At 31.4% G+C, this 24,866-nt stretch overlaps 1 protein-coding gene across 1 annotated transcript; it reads right to left on the reverse strand.

Moving 5' to 3' along the window:
• Nucleotides 1-22,291, reverse strand: LOC139484169 (uncharacterized). Its single transcript, XM_071267900.1, has 5 exons — nt 22,170-22,291; nt 2,601-2,683; nt 2,111-2,216; nt 1,412-1,446; nt 1-44 (listed from the first exon to the last, which is right to left on the reverse strand). The coding sequence occupies exons 1-5, from the start codon at nt 22,277-22,279 to the stop codon at nt 1-3; spliced, it is 378 nt and encodes a 125-aa protein (XP_071124001.1). The 5' UTR covers nt 22,280-22,291.
• Between the last annotated feature and the right edge of the window lie 2,575 nt (nt 22,292-24,866).

Here is a 24,866-nt window from a genome sequence, read left to right on the forward strand (position 1 = left end):
TTAGCCATAAAGGGACATCACTCTCATCTTTAGAGGCTTTACTACTATAAAAAAAAAAGACATATGTTTTAATGTTTTCGGAATAGAAAGATTTTTAATTAACATTAAGGTGGTACCTAACACTACAGGGAGATAACTCAGTAAAATCAGCAGACGTTTTAATGACGTAGTGTTCATAAGGGAATATTAAGCTTCTCAATGATCAAAATAAGTGTTTTTCAAACTGCTATATAACCAGTGTAATTTTTCTGATAAAACGGTTGGTTCATATTTTTTGAAATTTTTATATTTTTGTCAAAGGGTCATAGCAAATACTTTGTCAAAATTTTTAGAAAATTAAACGAGCCAAATTAATTTTAGTTAAAGTGTTAGGTACCATCTTAAATAACTGTTTTTAAGTTTTTTTAATTGTGTACATTTTTTTCCATATGGTTCCTGTTATAGGTTACTATGCGGTGTGGGTTTTGCTCCTTGTTTGGTGTTTTACGATTACCTATAGTTGTTAACTTTTACGTCATTTGGTATTTGGTGGAAAGTTTGCCTCTGTGGCAATCATACCATACTTTCTTTGTATATATGTCATAATATACCGAATAAACTAATGAATTGAGAAAAATAAATTTTAGTTTAGTTTTTAGTTCACTGACAATGTTGATATACATACCAATTCAATACGTAAAGTCCGCATCTTTTTGCTTTTGTTTCAATTATAGTAATAATAGACATAAAAGCAACAGACTGTGAGTTTTTTGTATGGTTGTCAACTGACTATATTTTTTTGGCGTAAAATGAACCTTATGGTACCAAGAATAGATCATCAAAACTGTAGGTCTGGTATGGGTGATAATTCGTCTCTTATAATAGAAATAATTGCATTGCGTATTCAATGCTCGTTTGACATTTTTTAAAAGTATTAATTATTCCTTTTAAATAAATAGTTATCAGGTACCAGGAGTATAATTTAGTACGCAAGACGCGCGTTTCTTCTACATAAGACTCATCAGTGACGCTCATATCAAAATATTCATAAAGCCAAACAAGTACAAAGTTGAAGTGCATTGCGGATCCAAAATCCCAAAATATTGTGCCAAATACGGCTAAGGTAATCTATATTAACTACAGCTCTTATATGTGTAACTTTATTTGTTGCTGCATGAAACAATTACAATATCAACATAATTCAATGCGGGAATATACTAGGATCTAGTTAATACTTTTATTTCCTTTTCTGTGTGTATATAATCTGTTATTAGGAAAACAATGCTTTTGCTGGAGCGCAAATGGAGTATTCTGATTTGAAAATACAATTCGTCTATAATACGAGAATATATAGATATGAATGAAAATACGAGATATCATAGATGCATGTATGACTTGTATGAAAAATTATCCCTTATGTAACATGACTTACCATCGGTAGTAATGCACCCAACTCTATGATCGCATCTATATACAAAACAAATATAATTTCAAAGAAAAATTGAAATGGGTTATTTCTACATGTCCTAATACATATTTCATTAATTTTTATAAAGAAGGCAATGTATTTATAAACTATTCATGCTTCTAACACTTTACCAAACACTACGTTGTGAAATAAACATATAAAAGATTCATCGTTAGCCTATAGATACATAGCTCACATATTATACTATACATTAAACGTAGACATAATACGCTAGCACTTGTGCCATTCAAACCATGCGATGAGGAGAAAATATATGTATACAAATATTAAAAAGAAAATGTGGTATGATTGCTAATGAGACAACTGTCCACAAGAGATCATAATGACACCGTACGGCCTTCAACAATGAACAAAGCCTATACAATGTATACCGCATAGTCATCTATTAGATGTCCGAAAACGCCACCTTTTGTCCCTTACTGTAGTCATTCTATAATCAATCTGTCAGATGTCATAGTAATAATGTTGAACATAAAAGCTTGATGAACTTTTTATTTCGTATTTTTCATGGTAAAGTTCAAACTCATTAGAAAGTCTCCTTTTAGCATCCTGTCGTTCGTAAATTTTCGAATTACGATTGTAAAAATCCTGAATAGCCCAACTAAAGGAGTACTTTTTTGGTTTACTAATTAAAAGATATACCTTTCCGACCTGCTACAACTACAGGTTTCTGCGCATTTTTTTCCGAATTTTCCATTGCGGCATTTTGCACACTTTATGCCTTTAGAGAAGTGACCGACTGGACATTCTGAAATCATACAGCTTTTCATCGTTAGAAATATATTATTAACTATCAATGTTAGATGTGCTTGCATATAAAAATACATCTAGCGTGAATTAATTGAAGCTGGTATTTTTTTTTCCTTTTCAACTATTTGCATGCTTTTAATACGTATTGAATTGCTTTAAAAACTGGAAAAGGGCGGAACCTGGCCTTGCGTCAGTTTTGCGCCGAGTACAAAAAAGTTTATATTTTTATGACATTGACCTAATGTGTTTTTTATACTGCAACTTAAATTAATACATTGATAGCTATTTAGAACCTCGCCCTTCCACATTTACTCAACCTCATACAAAAAAAGTTTATATTTTTCTGACATTGACCTAATATTGTATATTTATTGTAACTTACCTACACAGGTTCCATTCGACATAAAGAAGTGATGACAACAATTTCTTACTAATACATTTCTGTAAACGTTGCCATGTTTTATCCTGTAAAATAATTATGCTTTGACAAATACAAAAAACAACACATTGTTATTGAATATCGGTAAATAAAGAAATGTTTACGATGTGTTTTATGGTTGCGAACATTGTGACGGGACAATTCTTGACAGAGTGAGAACTCACCTTTAATATCATTATAGCATTTTACCCGAAATGGCAATCTTTTATCAAACATGTTAAAGTCAAAACACTTCTCTGTGGAATGAGTTTTGCTTTTGTTCTGATTATTATTACAAATGAATGTTTTTTCCTCCTATTATTTTTTTAATTGTGCCGTATTGTTGTTTCACAAGATGTCGTTTAGATTTTTGGTATATGGTATAGAACAGCTAATACGATTTTAAAATGACCATGTTTAATCGAAAACTTTTTCTTGTGAGAGTATCTCCGAACACTGATTTTCTTGTCTCCGCATTTCCTTCGCAACCATAAAAGATAACGACAAAATTATTTTTTTCAAATTACTCATTATATCTTCGGCATAATCATATGGACCGAAGCTATGCATATAGAGATGTGGTATGAGTGTGAATGAGGCAACTCTCAATCCAAGTCACGATGTATATAAAGTTAAAATTTATTTAATTTAAAGAATGGTCTTATACATGTTATACGCATACTACGATATGGACTTTGCTTATTGATGAAGGTCCTACGGTGAACTGAATTTGTTGATAATCTCATTTTTTATATACTAAAAGATATATTTCCAATCATATCACCATTTATATCTTTTCTAATAGAATCAACCCAATAACTTTTACTTTTTAGTAAAGGAAAATAGTAAAACCACAAAAATACTGAAATTCGAGGAAAATTCAAAACGGAAAGTCCCTAATCAATTGACAAATAAGAAGCTCAAACACATCAAACGACTGTCATATTCCTGACTTGTTCAGGTATTTTCTTATGCAAATTAAACTACTAAAACACAAGTACACTACAGCCCACGTGGACTTTGTCATTTCCACGCGCCCACGGTGGGCGTGTACATTGGGTGGACATTTCGGTCCACGCCCGCCCACGTGTCCACTTGTCCACGGTATGTCGTGTGCATTGGGTGGACATCTGTGGTCCACGCCCACCGACCGGTCCACGGTATAGCGTGGAATCCACGCCCACTGCTGTCCACGGGAGATCGGGTGGGCGGGGTCGATTCATGAACGTTATATATCGGTAAAGTGGTTGCCATATGTTTATTGATTTGTAAATGTATTGATATGCACTTTTAACACTTTGTACATGGAGTAATTTATCCTATAATAAAACATTGTGAAATTTTTGCATTGTTTTGTACGTGAATTAGGAAGCCTTAGCTTAATGTTTTGTTTAGAGTTCAGTTTGTATTGATTTGACACCAATGAATAAACTTAAATTGAAATTATGTGAATTTGCCATTTTAAAATTGTTGTCGTAAATACTGATTGCCGTGTAGATACAATAAACCAAGATGCCACCTGAATTATTTCAATAGAATAACATGTGCTCTTGAAAGAAAAAAAATTGTTTTCGACTTGTCGGCAAAAAAATAGATTGTATTTCGCCGAAGGTGAAAAAAAAAGTTTGTACGGAAAAAAAATCCATAGCCCCCCCCCCCCCCCCCCCCCCCTCGAAAATCAAATGGTTGCTGCCTTAGTAGGCAGTTATTGCCACGTGCTTACAAGTCATCAGCTGTTCACTATATTCGTTTAATCTTAAATATATGTCCCATTTGTCACTTACAACTGATTCAACCCGAACATATTTGAATAAAAAAAGTCATGGAAAAACCTTGTTAATAAACCGAAAAAAAATATTGCTTATTATATAAACATTATGCCGTGAAATTTCTTTTTTTCGACCTCATTTCGTTATTTCAAGAAGGACAAATAAAAATACTATGAACTTTAAATGAAAGAAAAGATCACTGACGGACGCTTATATATGTACCAGTGTTAAAATCAAATTCTTGTTAAAACATCGGTTGTTAATTATCTTCATTATCTTTACTCATGAAATTGACAGGTAATAAACCACACAAGATATTAGCGTTGTTTGTACGTATTCATTGAGCTGTGATTCGATCATCAGATATAGTAATAAAAGATTTTGTGATTTGAATTGCGATGTTAGAATTCGGTTAGATTGTCTATTGCATAAGTTAACCGCTCTTTAATTTAGTTGAAGCAACACTTAATATTGGTATCATTGATTGACTGAAGCTTTTTAACGTCCAGTAGCAAATATTTCATACAGGTACAAGTTTAATTTACAACTTTATATCAAAATAACCCTGACAGGTTAAAATGCAAACTTTATAGATTTGTACACAAGAAATATACAACATGTGTACAATACGTTGGGAAAAGTTCTAAACAAGTAGTTAATATCAATAATATATTAGTACATAGATAATTGACCAAAATGGACCTTACTTTCGCAACATCCTGGATTGCTTTATGCAGTCAGCCACACCACTAGACAAAATGTCTTCTTTGTGAACTACATTTTGTAAAACAGTTTTCAAATTAGATTCAGAGTCAAGTTTATTAAAATTATGATGCTTAGTTTCAACTTCATTTAACATATATTTCTAGTTTTACTGCTGGTTTGCTGATGAAGGTTTAAGTATTCCTCATCATCTAATTGGCGAGCTTTACCCGCTCTATTTTCTCTTTGATTTTTCTTAAATAAGCCTATTTTATTTTTCAAAGTTACATGTATGGTCATTTATACGAAATTTTATTAAAAGCCGAAGACTGTTATTTTTTGGGTTTGAATTGCGCAACTAGTTTTCTATTATTTTTTTTTGTTCCTGATAGACTGTTTTCCAATGCGTAATTTATTATACATATTCAAGACGAATACTCAACAATAATAGATACATGTAGTTAACCTTGGCACTTGTAATGTTTACAGAAAGTTAAATATACCTATTTAAATAAAGATGATTTAGATGATTTTGATTTTTTGGTTTTATTCTTTTGTGAGAAGACATGACACTAGCATGATTCGTTTAACTATAGTATGTACAGCATGCCTTGTGCTTTTCTTCATACATGTAATATAATGCATCTTGTCAGCATCATTTTGTTAATTTCGTGTATGTGACCAATCTCGAGGAGGTAAAAATGTATGCATATAAAGAAACTAATCTGCGCAAAGCAAGGCACAAATATTAAAAAGATAAGATGTGATTTATTTTTTTACTCAAAGTCACAGGATATTTTAAAATGCAGTTTGACACAATTATATTTTCATTGTTGAAGGCCGTATAATATGACTCTGTTAAACTGTTGTTTATTTAAAATAATGCCACATCTCCTTATTTCGGATCTGATGGATTGATGTCTGATTTGTCTCTTTTTTATATTTAAATTTCGTATACTTATTTATATACATATTAAATGTAGTTTCGTAACCATTTAAAGTCATGTCAAAAGAAATCTGCATAGCAAGATCGTGGTTTATTTGAACACGTGAATGACAGAGTATGCATAGGCTTAAAAACCAAACAGATTTATCGTGTAAAATCTTGGACGTCAGCATAGTTTGATTAGATTACAATAAGAATATTATGACACAGGCCGTTTCAGGTCTAGAGCTTAATTTCAGATATATAATTTATTTCAAGTCCGGTTTGTAAAAACACGAGAACCGACAAGCTTCAAAATCCTATACAATATGATACGTGTATTGGAATTCTTTACATTTTAGAAAAGAAGACCGTGTGTTTCTACCTTCTGTTTAATGTTCTATATCAATAGTTTCATCTTTATTAAAATTATCTATTGCTAATTACATGTACATGTATGTGCCTGTTCAAGTGAATTCTGTAATCCATTTCAACTAGAATCCCTCAATTCAGACAAAAAATTCTCAAAATAAATTTTAAATGTTTCAATTATATATGTACATTTGTAATCATAAAATCCGTAATCAAATGTATGGTTTGAATCTTATAGTTTATTCTTTAAGCAAAACAGATTTAAACTAACTAGTGTAACAGTTACACATGTGTAATCATGTCTGACCTTGAATGAACGTTCGTATATACATGTAATACATTTGATACGCTCAACTTGTCAGTTAGCGCTTTTACGACATTCCTTGTCTTTCTAGCGGGTTGAAATTTCTATGCATACATGTATACAAATAGAAAGATTTATATTAAATTTGTCTTTGAATATGCCATACGAAAATAAAGGAGATGTGGTTTATTCGTCAATGAGACAGCAACCAAACGACACAATGAATTAAACAAAAGTATTCATACAGTGCAAATCGCAATAATTCTACATGTATTTCAAAAAGAAACTCTTAACCTTGTAAATGATGATTTAGAAAATACTTTTTGGAGAAAAATGGCTAACCTCTTTAATAAATGAAAGGAAAATAGTACAGAAATATAGATATCTTTTTCTTTTTGTGTATTTAGGTTTGTGAATTAAAAAAAAAAATCCGTTCCTTTCTCCAAGGTCCTTATCATACAAAAAGGCGATTCCCTGTAAAGGGAATTTCTATTTCAATTCATTTGTCTTTAAACAGACACTACATGTACTTCGATTAAATTCCAAATCTGATTGGTCAAACCTAATCTGTGGGCGGTCTTCCCGTTATCAGGTATATTATCATTGGTTTACATAGAAAGTCGAACGCCAATAGTAAACTAATGAACATGCAGAATACTAGTAACGATTTTTTAGATATATTTTCCTATATCAATGACCAGAGCTCTGATCAATGACTTAACTTAATCTATAACTCCGAATTTCTATTACAAAAACGACAATAGTTTCTTCTTTTTTCACGCAAATATACACGGTCCACTGCTTGCACTCAAATTCTCGTATTTGATTTGTTATATAATTTAAACAGGAACTTTCATAGATGTTTTAGTGAGCGTTTGTATGCATTCGATGGATAATTTATTGTTTTATCTTAAACACTTTGTTTTTATTAAAATATATTCAATATTTTTGAGAAGTTATTTAAGGTTTTATCAAATGAACATTTTATCTAAGTGTTAATTGTTAATATTTTTTTCATGTCCGTAGATATGGGTATTTTAACATTTTAACACCCTGAAGTACCCCAGTACACCCTGAGGCGAATTTATCCCCGGTTTTAGTCTGAATCAAGCGAGTTTTAGGGAAATACGCGTACAAAGTGTAACGTGAAAACAACGTTATAGTAGTCTCAGGTTAGATCGAAAGTGTACTCTCTGTACTTTGAATATTACTGAAGATGAAGTCCATTTTGTTTTACAATGTGAATGGTGCAGAGACTTAAGGAGGCATTTTATGAAACCTTATTATTATAGACGTCCATTGTCGTTCAAAGTAGTGCAACTCCTCAGCACTAAAAATAAAACATTTGCGTAATTTGTGTAAACTCTTGATTAATGCACTTAATCATAGGACCAAAATGTTATTGATCAATACTTGATATTTATTCGCTTCTCTGATGTAGTATGCCATGTTGTCATATTAAAAATGTATTTGTATTTATTGCACTGATAAGCTTAATGTCTGTGCTTAGAGTAATAAAGAGTTGGATAGAATTATCAGGACGCGCCGTTACATGGGATTATTTATCCACGACCGACGATTTTATTCTTTACCAATTAGCGTGTTGATTAGTCGTTTGATCTTTAATAATTATTAAAGAGTCGTGTCACGGTGATTAGCGATGGTGATAGATTTAATAGTTTATTAAAGTCAAATAAACACATACATGTACAAGTTTACTCGGTAAACAAATACAGACGGTTTCATTTGAAAAATATTAAACATATAAGGTTGCCAAAAAAAATTAAAAAAATACTTAAAGTTTTGTTTCAATTATGTTATATATTTACAACCAATTGAAAAATCTCCACAAAGTCGTAAAATTTTCCATTCAATTTATTTCTTTTGAAAACGGTAAATGAAATTACAGATCAAATTTGAAACAAAATGTGGCTTTCTTATGGATCAAAACCCCCTTTTGATAGCGTTGTCCACTTTTGTCTACTGCTAAACATTCTTATACTGAAGCAAGGTTCCGTTTGTAACGTAATTCATCGTTGAAAGTGTAGAAAAATCCGTCCGTTCGGAACAAATCTTAACTTGAGTACACAAGCCATTTTGCATACGGGCCCAGTTAGAAAGCCTTGAGGGAATATAAATAAAGTCTGAATAATGACTATACATGTATTTCCATTTTAATCTCAGTTTCTATATTTCATCATAATTGAGTATTTTTTTAATAGACAACTTTAATTTGTTGGTTGCTTAACGTGTTGTGGCAAAAATCTCATGCGCAATCAGGACGGCAAGTCGTATTAGAAAAAAAGAAAAAGATTATGAAGTACTACGTTAGAAACGGTAAACGTCTAAACACCACCTAGGCCGCCTTGGTGCACTAAGCTCCTGAAACTGCACTAAGCCCATGTTGGAACAGTCATATAAGCACCAAGGTCATTCAGTATGATAAAGTTTTGAATAAAGAGCATATATTTAAATTTTGGTGTAAATATATTCAGACTTATTAACATTATACCTTTGTAATTTGGCTTGTGAGAATAAAGATATATATAGAAATGTAACTATATACCAGAGTTGAAATGACAAAGATTTAAGCAATGACAGGTCGCAGGACAGCCTTAAACGACGAGAAAATCCATATCGTCTAGTCATCTTTATGTATATTCATTGTTTTTTTTGTTCCAAAAGTTTAAAAAATGAGAGAAAATATTGTCATAACATGTAATGTAAATTTGACTGATAACAGTTTTTAAACAATTATATGTGTTTCAAATATGTTGTCAGCTGTTTACAAAGAACCTGCAAAATAACAAATTCCCTGTACTTTACCGAACTAAATATATTTAATCAGAGTCGGCAAAATAGCCACTGCCTTAATCATGATGATATGGAATTAAAAAATCTCTTATTTCCGAGCTTTTTTATACAAATAAGATGATGTGGTATGAAAACCAATGGGACAAATCTCCATCGAAGTCACAAGTCACAATTATAAAAGTAAACCATTTAATATCGGTCAAAGTACGGTTTTCAACACGGAGCCTTGGCTCACACCAAACACGGTACGAAACACAGTGGCGAACTGTTATAAATCAATGGAATCGTTTAAGGTATATGAACACTGATCGACTAAATAAAAGAATTCATAACTGGGCGGAACATAGTTTTAGGCGTTATAAAGCATGAAAAAATTCAAATTATAGACTTTATCAGCAGTTTGAATCGTGTAATATTAGTGACTGGTATAATGACACGAACATTCACAAAACTACGGTGTTAGCGAAAATAGAAGATAAACTTTTAACCGATTTTAGAAATAAGTGGACGGAAGATCTACATAGAGTTTCTGCAAGACGCATGGATGGTGGTAGTAACAAATTAAGGACATATAGAACATTTAAAACCGAAATTAGTTGTGAACTTTATTTAAAAACACTATTATCTCCTGCTCAACGTAGAGCATATTCGCAATTCAGATGTGGGGTTGCACCCATACGAATCGAAACCGGGCGCTTCGAACGTTTACCAATGCATGAACGGACTTGCTTTATGTGTGAAACTAAAACTGAAACTGAGGAACATGTACTAATTGAATGTCCACTTTATGACGATTTAAGGAATGAACTTTATGAATACATAAACAGTGTAGATGAGAACTTTAACATGCTGACGAACCGTGAGAAACTGTCTTTTGTGTTGGGATGCCAAAACGTTAATATTATTTACAAATGTGCCAAAACCTGCAAATCTATTTTAGACAGAAGGAGACGTTTTTTATATCGATAAATTGTTTTAGACTGTTAAATTTTTGTAATTTGTTTTAGAAATTTTAATAAGTGCATGTACATAGTTTTATAAAGTCCTTTTATTGTTTGATGAAATTTTACTTTTTGTCTCTCATAATTCTTTTAAGAATGGCATTAATATATATTTATGTTTTATGATATATGTAAATATTGTATTGTGTATATTAATGGTGAGACGTTAATAAACTATCTATCTATCTATCTACGTTTAAAAACTGCTAATTAAGGACGCCTTAGTCGGTGCATTACCTTAGTGCACCAAGGACAGTCATATATAATGCCACTAAGGACTAGAAGGAGTGATGTTATATGTCTTTTTTTTTTATAATTTTTCCATATTAAGATACAGATTGATATTAAATGCATAAATTTCATAATCAAATTTTATAGAAAAATAATCATAAATAAAAGAAATATTCAACATTATTTAGGCACGTGCCAGTGTTTCTTTGATATTCCGAAAATCAGTGAACCGATTGACACGTTCCAAATAACAAAACAACTGATTAAACAATCATAATATTTTTATTTTAAATGATTAACAATTGTGTCAAAAAAATGCTTAATATTTATAAGTAGATGTGTTGTTCTTATTTAAAATGATTAAAAGAACAAATAATGTTGCTTTTGTTTTATTTCATTCCCGACAAAGTTATTTGCAATAGGTGCATGAATTTGGTCAGTTTAGAGACAAGACAAGACAAGACAAGACAATATTTTATTTGAGTCTCACCTCTTCTAAAACATTTACATAATATTACAGTTTACATATTACAATATAAAACAAGAGCCACTCTAAAAAGAGTTATGAGAGACTATATAAAAAAAAAAATGGTATATACATTTACATATATATATATATATATACATACATAAAACATAAAACAAATTAAAAGTATACAAATGTTAAGATTAACATAAAACAGTTTAAAAGTAAACAACTGTTAAGAATATAATAAACATTTTCTTTTCAGTAAAATATCATAGCAGATTTTGGCAGTGTAAAAATAAACATTTTCATCACTAAATAAAAATACAAATTTATCATCATCTGACATACTATTAAAATCATGACAAAAAGAATTAGCATGACTAAACAACACAGCACGAAAATCTGCATATAGTGGACATTTCAAAATTACATGTTTCTCATCTTCTATGGTTTCATTACAACTAAAACATATTCGTTCATTAATAGGTAAGTTCTGATACCGGCCCGTTTCAATTTTTAGGGGCGCAACACCACAACGAAATTTTGCAAAAGCACTTCTATATTTCCCTGCAATAGTTTTACAAATGTAATTTTCTACCTTAAATTCTGTTTTAAATAATTTATAAGTACGAAGTTTGGCATATTCATTCGAAACCAACTTATTATGCCATTCAGTTTTATATAAATCAATAGCTAAGCATTCTATATCCTTAATTACATTTTTAGTTAACAATATATCACAGTTACAATATGGTTCAAGATTATACTCTTTAAACTTAGTCATCACTCTGAAGCACCAGTTTTTAATTGGCTTATTTCCATACTTATATGACCATATAAATACTCTTTTGTTCAATCTATTATTGTCCATTTTACAAAATCTGGACCATAATCTAAAAACAGCTGTCCATTGCTTTACATTGCATGGAATCCAGCCCATATCACCATAGAGAGATAAGTTTGGTGTATACTTTCCTACACCCATAAAAAATCTCATCGCTCTGTTTTTAACAGCATTTATGCACGAGAATTCTCTTGTTCCCCATATTGAAGCACCATAATCGATGACTGACCATACAAGTGTGTCAAAAAGCTTTGTATAAGTAGAGTAACAAAAACCACCATTTGATTTACATTTTGCGATCAATAACCCAAGAGCTCTACTTGCCGACTTGGCAATAGCTTTTGCCATTAAATCATAATTTAAAAATTCTGTAAGATGTAAACCAAGGTAAGTATATTGTATTACAGTTTCAATATTATCATTACCCAGCATAAATGTATAAATAGACCTTGGAAAAGAAGGTGGTCTAAAATGAATAATCTTAGATTTACTCAAATTAACACTAATATCATTTGTATGACACCACATATGTAAAACATTTAAGAGCATCTGTAAGTCTGATTCATTTTCAGCAAGTAAAACAATATCATCAGCATAGAGCAAAATACATATTTTCTCTTCCTCTATCGGAATACCAACATTTAAACTTTTAACCTCATTTACTAAATTATTAGAGTGTGGTCAGCTTGTTAAAATGTTTATGTAAGAGATATCAAGACAAAAGGTCTGTTTACAAAGACTTCATACGGTACTCATGTGTTCGTAATTGTTCAACATTTGGTTTTTTTTCTAAGAGTAAAGTTTAAAAAATCATTTATCGAGTTTTTGTTTCATTTTTAACTATATAAAAGAGACAAATGTTTTTGAAAATGTTCCACAGTTTTAAGCATTATTTACGCAAATTTTCCGTTATGTGTTAATTCAGAGCTAAATATATAATTTTGACAGAAGAGAATGCGTCGTACGAATGCCTTACAAATATGCCTTTACCATAGATATAGGAAGATGTGGTGTGAGTGCTAATTGCACATAATGTGAAAATATTAGTTTTTGTAATACAATAAAATCTGAATATTTATATCCAAATCTATCACGTGAAAAAATGAAAATAGCCGACAGAAATAATTTCATATACAATTTCTTTATATCTATTTTTCTTAAAGAAGAACAAGTATGTTATAAGGAAATCCGATTTTTTTTTTTACCAAATTGTCTCTTTAAGATATTGTTTGAAATGATTTATGAAATAATGACTATGTGCTTTACTCATTGTTGAAGACCGTACGGGGTCTTATGGTTATTAATTTCTGTGTCATTGTGTCTCTAGGGAAGAGTTGTCCAATCGAAACCGTCCAATCATACCACATCGTCTTGTCTATGTTGCATGTAGTAAAAAATTATTATCATAGCGAACTCGTTTTTGTCCAGAAATATATTGCTCGAACGTGTTTTTCATATGATAATAAATTTTAAATGAACCATAGCAAAGGCAAAAGATATAAACTCCGTCCAAATACGTCCGTTTACATGTAAGTTCAGTTTGGTTACATGTACATGTAGTAAATATTTTTTTAGCAAATGAGTTCGTTTGTGCCCTAAAATAAATTGCTCAAACGTTTTCTTCATATTTAAAAAAAATTAAAAATGGTCGCATAAGATAATCTCTGTCAAACCAGTTCATATATGAACTCAGTGTGGTTGCATGTAGTAAAGATTTATTATCTAATTGATTTCTTTTTGTCCAATAATACATTGCTTAAAGTCTTCATATATGAAAATGAATTTTGAAAAGTGCACCACAAGAAACAAAATAAAGTGTTTCAGCTCCATACCTTTCTATTGTTCGAACACTTTATTTTGTTATCAAATTTTTTATATATTTTAGTCTTTTATTAATTTGAACATCAAATTAAAAACCCCGCATTAGATATATTGCTCTGGTGACAAATTTATAATTCATATGAAATAATTACAAAATACACTTGAGAAAATACTTCATCATTCTGAAGAAAAAAAACATGAATAAAATTTCAACAACAATTCATTTATTAGTTTCCAACTTTATCAATCTTGTCGATTAAACACTATAGATATAGCAGGATTCCCGTGTAATCAGTTGACACGTGTCAAACGGTTCATTGATTTTCGGCATATCAAAGAAAAACAGGCACGTGTCTAAATAATGTTGAATATCTCGTTTATCTAAGATTATTTTTTTATGCATTAGATATCAATATCTACCATAATATGAAAAGAAATTACATTTAATAGCACCCCATCTAGTCCTTAGTGACATGTTATAAGTCCTTAGTCCACTAAGGACTAAGGACTCCTTAGCAGTGTTTAGACGCACCCTACCATACAGCCCACTTAAATTAAATTTTAAAATTTTCACTTAAATTTCTTTAATATTTCGAATTTCTTATGTGTCAGAATAAAAAAATTCATTTCAAATTTTTTTTATTAAAAGATTTTAAAATGTTTTAATTTTCTTTATCTCTTTTTAACCCCAAAATCTGCCATTTTCTCTTATAAAAAAAAACCTATTTTTAATGGCATTTAAGGTATAGCAAGGAGGTTATATTACGATATCATATCATAAACACCTCTATACTGCATTGCTACCAAAATTTCACCTGAACTATATGACCCAGTCACTGAAAACAATCACGTGACATATGCGATTTATCCAATAGCCCGAACTGCTAGCGGTAACAGCCCGGTACATCAGAGGGCCATGTCAAGTGGGTGATAAACATGTCGGCTTCTTTGTAATTTTATCATTTTTCTCTGATCGAACTGATATCCTGGGGATGCTAATTTTGTATCATGCAGAGTGTTCACTCTCCTTCTAATATAACCTCCTTAGGTATAGGTAACATATAAAATGTTGGCATTTGAGGAAGACACCGTTATTATATAATAACCTTTCTTTATTTCTTCATTTCTTCATGGATCAGTGGTTTTATTACCTGTTAATTACTTGCACGTGCTGTCGGACAAAACCTTTGATGACAGAAAAAATCATATTACGACAAAACAACAAAATGTACTAACAAAAAATTCAGATATATTATCTTGAGGAAAAAATACATCCGATGGTATGATTGTTTTATTCATAACACCATCCCACCATGGGCTTAGTGCAGTTTCAGGAGCTTAGTGCACCATGATGGCCTAGGTGGTGTTTAGACGCTCCCGGTTAGAAATTTCTCATTATTTGGTAAAAGGATATTTATTACCTATCAAAATTGGTACGAATCATATTTCTCATTATTTGGTAAAAGGATATTTTTATTAGCTATTAAAATTGGTACGAATCATATTTCTTCTGACAAAATTATATCTGTTCCTTTAAAATAACCAATAAATTTCAGATTAGATTATAAGAACATTGGAACTGAAGTCTGGAATAATTCGTATGTATAAGGGCTTTTGAACTTATAAATTTTGAATAATTTTTTATATAAATATATATATATATATATATAGACTAATATAATAGCAGGATTGTTTCTTCTTATGGTTTCTTGTATACTAGTATTTGTCAACTATGAGGAATTATATTAAAAGAAATGACTCAGTACATATTAGATTCAAATTCTATTCTGTTTGGTTTTCTCAAATGCATATATGATATTTTACCGAGATTATATATAATGTGTATATATGCATCTTGTGTAACCTTTTGATTAAAACTATATTCATGCCGTAAATCTAGTTTTTTTTATTAACTGTTAAGGAGGTATCTCAGCATTAAAAAGACGGGAAAAAAAAACAAAAAAACTTTGGAGCAGGTGTTCATGTATATAAAAGAAATACTGATAGCGATTAGGACAATAAAGTTCTCTTTGCATGATCCTCAAAAATGAATATCTGCCTTTTGAGTGGATACCATAAAGTCTTAAGTGATGGGTTGAAGCAAATTCAATACCTCATAGATAGTTGAACTGTCCTGACATCACAAATTAGCATCAATAAAACATTTGAAAAAATACAATAAAATATTTATCAAACAAAGAAAGAACACATTTTATATTAACGACATGTTAAACAATATGAATACAATAATAAGATCGAATCTCTGATCGATTCTAATAAATTTTAAAATCCGTGAAATTGATTTAAAATCGTTTGATAAAATATTATTGCACAATTTTAAATCGTAAAACGAACTTTGACATCAATCGTTCATGTTAAATTTAAAATTGTTATAACCAAGAATTGACATCATTCTACAATAGATTGCTGACTAGACGAGCTCAAATTGGCCGGAAATGATTAAGGCTCTTACGGGGAACGTAACATGTATGTCGATTCATTGTATTAGGGAAAGTATATCTTCGAGCTTCTTATCAAAAGTTTGCAATTGAATAAAAATGAAACATATATCAAGTGCCGTGTGCTAGAAACCTCATGTTGAAAGAATTATGCAAAATTGTCTTCGAGCTTAAATAAAAATATATTTTTTTTCTCCAGTGCCGTTTACTATTCATATCCATTTTTGTCTTTAAACAGACGTTGAAATCAACAATTCACCAATCTTGAAATAATCAATGTACTGACAAAACATCGGATGACTACAAATTCTTTTGGGTGGTGACAAGCACTTGTATCAGAAAAAAAATCGCATCTCTATACCCCAAAGTGAGGTTAAGGTACACTTCACAGACACATGTTTTCCGGAGACAAGTTACTGTGTGGATGATGAATAAATGACCGGGAATTCAACCTCACCGTAACAACTATTATATTGTTAATCAGTATACTCTTGTTTGTTGTTATATATTATATTAAAGTCATATGAAACCTCTAATTAAAATAAAAAAGGATGCATATGTTTTGTTATAACTATAAGTATAGTTTTCATGCTAAGACTTATGTACTGCCATATACTTTTTTCTGAGGAAAATTCTTTAACTTGTCCACATTTAGAAGAAGATTCCTTTTTAAATTGCTTGATTTCAGGGGCCAGTTGTTCAAAAGGATGCAATTCGCCGACATATTTTCCGTATGCAAGTAATCTTAGCGTGACCTTTCTCGTTAAAATCAATCGATCACAATACGCATCGATATGTCATTTAAATAAACTATAATCTGATTGTACATGTTATACACGTGCTCATTAACCATGTTTCTTTACTGATTGCTTACAATAAGGTGACAATCTGTAAACTACGGCTTCATAATACGACAAATATATGTATAACAGTTATATGTAATTTTTATTTATTTGTATGTCATTCTATTCTACTAGTATTCTAATGATAGTGCAGTGGAAGTGCATAGTGGTCATTCTTTTGAAATAATTAGTTTTTCTAATAGATTGGATTTGAGTAAGTATAAAAAAGAAAATGTGGTATGATTGCCAATGAGACAACTATCCACAAAAGACCAAAATGACACAGACATTAAAGGGAAACTTCGCAAAAAAATCAAAAATTGATATTATGTTCATTCTGTATAAAAATGCTCAAATTCATAGATATTAAAGTTTTATTCCGCTAGATAAGCGATCACCATCGATTTGAAATTTAGAGTATCAATTCTCTTCTTTCAGCCATTTTGTCTTCTTTCCCGATTTTTAACACCGATATGTCTATAAACCACAAAGAAACAAAACTACAGTAACCGATGTAGTCGTAATTGCGTGTCGATATCTTGTCAATCGTATGGTTGTTTTATCCGACTAACTAACTTGATACGGAACATATTCTTATTTTTTTTAAATTACCGTGGTCTGTTGTTTTTAAACTGTTAATATTGGAATTAGGTATAAAGTCAAAGTTGAAATCATAAATAAATGTTACGTGAAAATTGTTTTCGAAAATCTTATTTGTTCATAATTCTTTAAAGTAATAATTTTTATCCAAATAAATTCTGATCTTCCCTCATCTGATCATCAGCATGACTAAAGGTATTACTTCCAAAGGTATTGTGAGGGGTGTGAGGTGACACGTCCAGGTATTCAAGCGATTTCCTGTCGGTCTTGCAAGTTCATGCATCGTTTCACTTCTGCAGGTATTGATCAGTGTACACGGCCGATAACTTATAACTTTCCATTTTAAATTATCAGATGTATAATATACAACTGTCATACTTGTCATTACTAAACTCATACGCTTGTTTATAAATAACTTATCTGGTGTAAAGAATATTATTCATAAAAATAAAAATAATACCAAAAAAATAAGATTTGATGAAATTAAAATCTCATAAATATTTTTTCCAAGGGTGAATTTTGGAAAATGTAAAATATACTCATTGTCAATAGTGAAGGACAGATTGGAACATACCAGAAAAAAATTATTTAAAAAATGTACGCACTTGTCGACGATTCGTGTATACGACTGGGTAGAAAGTTACGCCGGAACTATAGCGCAATTTAAAATATATACATGTATACATTGAACATAAGAAAAAAATTTATTTCGAATAAATTGGGGTAAAAGTTTTGTAAATAGACTAGTCCACGTATGCCAACAGTATGTAATCATCGAATGTCGATAGACTATTGTATACCAGAAGAAGAAGAAGAAGAAGAAGAAGAAGAAGAAGAGAACCAATTTGATTTAAATACAGGTCGATGTATAACTTGCTTTGGTTCATCGAAGTTGTGGACATAGTAAAATCACAGATTTATATTTCAATAAGCAATGATAAGATTGTTCTCGAACAAAGGAAAGAACTCGTCATCACATTTGTTGTATATGCCACTGGACGAACACTAATTATAACCAAAGGATGGGAATATTTTGCTGGGAAACTATTGAGTATCAAAGTTTCGAATTAATTTCGGGTTTTATTTTCTTTCTTGGTATTCAATAACAGAAAAAAGAATAAATTACTTGTCCGCTAAAAAGGGGTATTCTTGTCAGATAAAAGACTTTTGGTTATATTTAAAAAAAAAAAAATATGACATTAAATTGGTTCTGTCTTTTTTTTTAAATCGTTAAAAAGTTGTGTGTGTAAGGTGTACGCCACAAGAACCCTGTAATACTAGTACGAGAGTATAGCATGTAAACATTCCTTCTCAATAATATGGTTGTATTGGAAATCTTTTCATACAGATTGACAACTCATAGTCCGATATGCATGTAATATTTGCCACATGACGCTCATAGTTCTTTCTACCATCATCATCTTATTCTTTGATATTGCTGTAAATTAACATCGATGGTTCACACCCAAACAAAATGGGAGTAATGTACCTTCAGAGCTTCTCCGTGTTATACACTTGTGAAACTTAATATATAGACGAAATTTCTGTATTAAAATGAATCTACATCTCACAATCAGGATTTTCAAATAACGATTTTGAGTAATTTCCTTACAAATCAATATAAACGTATGGCAAGATATAACCATGAAGGAATTTATAAAAAAGAAGATGTGGTATGATTGCCAATGAGACAACTATCCACAAAAGACCAAAATGACACAAACATTAACAATTATAGGTCACCGTACGGCCTTCAACAATGAACAAAGCCCATACCGCATATAGTCGGCTATAAAAGGCCCCGATAAGACAATGTAAAACAATTCAAGCGAGAAAACTAACGGCCTTGTTTATGTAAAAAAAAGAATTGTTTTTGTCAGACGCAAGAACTCATCACTATCATAAACGTCTACGTATATATGCATGTAGTTTCAGAACATGCGGTCGATGTCGATAGTCCGTTTTCTAACTATTCAGAGTTAGACATGTCACTTGTTCCTTTTTGGAAGCCTACATATTTCCCCGTCCAACGATGGGAACTCTTTCTGGTTGTGTTGACTATAAATGCTTGTATGGTAATTCTGTCGTTTATCTATACAAGTGGTTGCATTTCCTCTCCTTTCCTAACAAACAAACTAACGAAACGCTACTAGTCTGCTTTCTCTGGAGCTCATCCTCAATGGCGCTTATACGTCAGGAAACTTACATGTATACTAATAATGATTGTTTTAAGAACAACGATGTAGGGACGAACTATTCTAAATTCGTCAATATCAGTTATGCATGTCTAAAATATAAGTTTTATTACAACTACTGTATTACTTATTTGGATTAAAGACGGCTATCATGTTCAACAATGCACATTAAGATTTGAATACAAGTTAAGAAATTCCGGTAAAGTCAATGATATCAAACAGATGTGCAATGGTATATCAAATTGGGTAATATTGCATTCAGTTTTATTAAAGATTAAAACTACTATTTTTTACTTCATATTTGAATCTTTACGCCAATTGCCGCTAAGAAAGTAATCAAAATTGTTTCCTGTTATTTTTTTACACTTTCTGAATTACGAATCTGAATTTTATTTTCAATTAATTTACACAATTTAATTATTGTATCTTTATTCTCATCGTGTATTAAATCTTAGTGGATTACCACATCATACTCTTTCTAATCCTTTCTGTTTATCCTTTCCAAATAACAACATTCATACCTGTGTACGCTTGAACTCACACCTGCGGCTAAATAGCTACAAGGTAAACGAATTGACCTCAAGCCGAGAAATATACAGTGACCTTTACAAAATAATATACACACGCTGCTCACACATAAGTTGCATTGAAATGATAATCAAAACAATATCAGTAAAAATGTTCAATAAATATTTTATGAAAAAAATCTCAACAATAATTAATGAAATTTTTTCGAAAACATTTACTAGAGATAATTTTATAGGAGTTTAATTCAATCAATACAAAACGGTATATGCATATTCATTTTTGTTCATTCTTATATTGTGGTTAATAACTACGACCATTTGTCAGCTGTGCGCTTTTAATTACGTATATTGTCGATAAGCTATAAGAGTTAAACAGATTTTATTTTTTCCCAGAATTCAACAAATCGGGCTAATACGTCACGACCCACTCGAGAATTCAACCAAAAAAGTTACAAATACTTGATTTTCTCCGTTATTAGAAGGAATATAAATTTAAAACTTTGCAAATGTGTTTTTTATGTTAAGATGAACATAATTAGATGATAAGTAAAAAATCGCGGAATTTCCCTTTAACAACTATAGGTCACCGTACGGCCTTCAACAATGAGCAAAGCCCATACCGCATAGTCAGCTATAATAGGCCCCGATAAGACAATGTAAAACAATTCAAACGAGAAAACTAACGGCCTTGAGTAAGCATTCAAATTTCCTCGCAATTTTTGGAAAACCTTCTTGAGATATTCTTTTGCAACGTTAACACAAATTATTGGTATCCTTGATATAATATTGATTATATATTTGTAACGACACAATATTTTCACATCATTTATCTACATGACTGTTCCTTCAAAAATATTTTCATAAATATGCATAAGCGATAAGGAATGTTATTTTGCACTTGATAATTACGTCCGGTTATCAACCAAAAACGCAAGTAACGTGGGTACAAATGTCTGCGACAGTTTAATTTTCAATTTTAAAGTCCGATATCGGCAAGATAAAATCAGAAAACCCATGAGCTACTATGCGAGAATCTTTTTCTCTAATGATTAAAAAATAAATAAATGTTGTTAAGCGAAATCTACTTCGGTAACCTTCCACATTCCACAAACTTGTCAATTTTATTATCACCTGTTGGCAAAGTTGATTCATTCGGTGAACTGGTAAAGGTTATGACCCTTAAACGTCTCTTACAAAGATAAAAAGTGCATGAAATATTGCAAACTACTTTACAAAAAGATTTTATTGGAATAAACCCCTTAAAAAGCATCAAACGTATCCGAAAATCACGAGTTATATCTAGAATTGTGCATACTTCTTCCCACCGTTTACCGGCGTGGGCATTGTATGTCCACGGCTGTCCTCGGTATAGGGTGGACACCACGCCCACGGCTGTCCTCGGTATAGGGTGGGCAATACGCCCACGGAAGTCCACGGCATAGGGTGGGCACCACGCCCACGGTGGACAACGGACGTGGACAGAGAGTGGACGGCATTGGTTTGTCCACCGTGGGCGAGTGGAAATGACAAAGTCCACCTGGACTAAAAAATAAAAAATAAATACAAACCGTGTTTCATATGTTTGCGAGAGAATGGTGTGAGCTTCTACATTGGTATAAATAGTTCATTCACCTTTAAACAAAGATTGAGTAACATACCTTTTGTACTCTGTACATACACCGAAATCAGTAGCTTTGACACATACATTAAAAAAACTAAATAAACAAATAATTTTAAGTAAATTCCATTTCATGTTTTTGCAATGCATGATAGTTTTGAACGTTCACACGGTTCATCGGATATGTCTCAGGAAACACTTTTAAAGTTTACAAACTAATCAATTTCTGATCAATGTGCATAAATATGTTGATTCATAAACAAAACAATATTTTATACTTAATATTTATGGAAAGCCCAATTTGTCATTACTCACGTTTTGCAATTTGTAAATTGTACATATAAAAAAGTTATATGTATTTAACTGTTTAATTTTGAAGTTCCAAATTTGCAATTATTAAAATGTAAAAGTGAAACTCGACGATAAGACGTAAGGAACTACAGCTTGATCTAAAGCAACTGTGGATACCCCCCCCCCCCCCCCCCCCCACACACACACACAAATAAAAGACTCAAAGTAGAACAGAAATGAGAGAACCGGCAGTGACTGACAGCTTATTTGAAGCCAATAAAAAGTTAAATACAAATCATGTATCTATTTATATTTTTTTTTGCATCGATTTGATGAGTTAGGCCTCTTTCAACTGATTGTTATAGCTTGTTGTTACATCAATTTTCCAGGACAGGTGAGGGTTGAGCACACACACACATGTGTAACATCGCCACATTCTGTATGTGCCTTCCTCTAAGTCAGGAGTCTGCTATCATATAAGTTTTCCGGAAATTAATTGTTATAAATTAGACCGTTATTCTGCTAAATTGAATTGTTTCATATTATATTTTTTATGTCGCCCTACCTTTCGTTTGGTTACTGACGATACGGTATGTGTTTTCCTATTGTTGAAATACGTACAGTTGCCTATTATAATTGCTGTATCTAAACTTTCAGCATCGGAATCAAACACATTTATTCTAAAACGAGTTGTTGGCATGACACGGGTTATGTTCTTCTTACATTTTTCATGATGGTATAATACTAAACCCCATTATATATATTATGTATTATTGTCATTTTATTTATTTTCCTTTGTTTCATATTCTAAAATCGGACTCGGACTTCTCTTAAGCTGAGTTTTACTGTGCGTATTGTTGTACGTTTGTTTTTCTACATTGCATGGCTAGAGGTATAGGGGGAGGGTTGAGATCTCAAAAAACATGTTTAATCCCGCCGCAATTTTGCGCCGGTCCCAAGTCAGGAGCCTCTAGACTTTGTTATTCTGGTATGATTTTTGATTTTAGTTTCTTGTGTATAATTCGGAGTTTAGTATGACATCCATTATCACTGATCTATTATGCATATTTGTTAAGGGGCCAGCTGAGGGACGCCTCCGGGTGCGGGAGTTTTTCGCTACATTGAAGACCCAGTGGTGGCCTTCGGCTGTTGTCTGCTCTATGGTTGGGTTGTTGTCGCTTTGACACATTCCCCAATTCCATTCTCAATTTTATTTATCGTAGATTTGTCTCATTGGCAATCATACCACATCTCTTTATTTGTATTCTATTATTGTTAAATACATTATATACATATGCACATTCACGTTTCTAAAATCTTTCAATGCCTGCATTAGCATTCCACGAGATCATTGTTTTCATTGGGTGTAAGATATGTACATGTACTGATTGTTACTATTATAATAATAGTACTAGGGAAATAATGTTTTCGGTTTTAAACAAGCTGTCAGTAACTACAAGAACTACAATGTACATGTATCATTTTATTCTGTACTTTGTGATGTTTTTATATTTTGTTGTAGTAGGGATGGATAAATACATTGACACGTCCAGCGAGTGTTTTTGTTACTTTTTTTTTGTTTTCTATTGATCTAATATGTTAATCCTTTTCATGTAATTTTTATGGTTTGTTCCTATGCTGTGCAATATGGATAGGGTAGCGTTGGGCGCCAGTAAACATGTTTAACCATGTCTCATTCTGTATTGTTTTCTGTTGATCTAATAGGTTAATCCTTTTCATGTGATTTTTATGGTTTGTTCATATGCTGTGCAATACGGATAGGGTAGCGTTGGGCGCCAGTAAACATGTTTAACCATGTCTCATTCTGTATTGTTTTCTGTTTATCTAATAGGTTAATCCTTTTCATGTGATTTTTATGGTTTGTTCCAATGCTATGCAATTTGGATAGGGTAGCGTTGGGCGCCAGTAAACATGTTTAACCATGTCTCATTCTGTATTCGTCTGTACCAAATCAAGAGCCTGAATCCATTGCATGGTTGTTGTTTGTTGCTGTATATCATATGTATTCTACGTTAAATTGTTTTGTACATTAATGAGGCCTTTAGTATTCTCGTTCTAATTGTTTTATCTTTGTCATTTCGAAACCTTTGATAGATGACTACGATGCAGGGGTTTTGCTCAGTGTTGAATATCGTTTGATGACCACTAGTTGTTAATGGCTATGTCATTTAGTCACTGGTTGATAGTCTGAAAATGAGACGAATGAAGCTGCTTATGTGGTGACTGCAAATAATTATTTTAAGTTTGTATTTTTAATTGAAAGAACAGTTCATCTTCAATATGCATTTAATATGTAAAGATAAGTATTTTAGCTTTTTTTTATTTTTAAAAGTGAACCCTTGCGAAAACAAAAACGTGCACATTCTGCAGATTTTTCAGATATTTAAGTAGAAATTACACTTCATTTCAATCACTTTCTAAACGC

Source organism: Mytilus edulis, chromosome 8, assembly GCF_963676685.1.
Source record: "Mytilus edulis chromosome 8, xbMytEdul2.2, whole genome shotgun sequence".
Lineage (NCBI taxonomy): Eukaryota > Metazoa > Mollusca > Bivalvia > Mytilida > Mytilidae > Mytilus > Mytilus edulis.

Bases quoted from the DNA above. Each gene is read 5' to 3' on its own strand.
- LOC139484169 (XM_071267900.1), bottom strand. From the start codon at position 22,279: ATGCATTGCAAAAACATGAAATGGAATTTACTTAAAATTATTTGTTTA. The intron at 2,217-2,600 runs GTAAGTTACAAT...GTATGATTTCAG, and splicing joins GTCGAATGGAACCTGTGTAG to AATGTCCAGTCGGTCACTTC. The intron at 45-1,411 runs GTAAGTCATGTT...TTTTTTTTATAG, and splicing joins TGGGTGCATTACTACCGATG to TAGTAAAGCCTCTAAAGATG.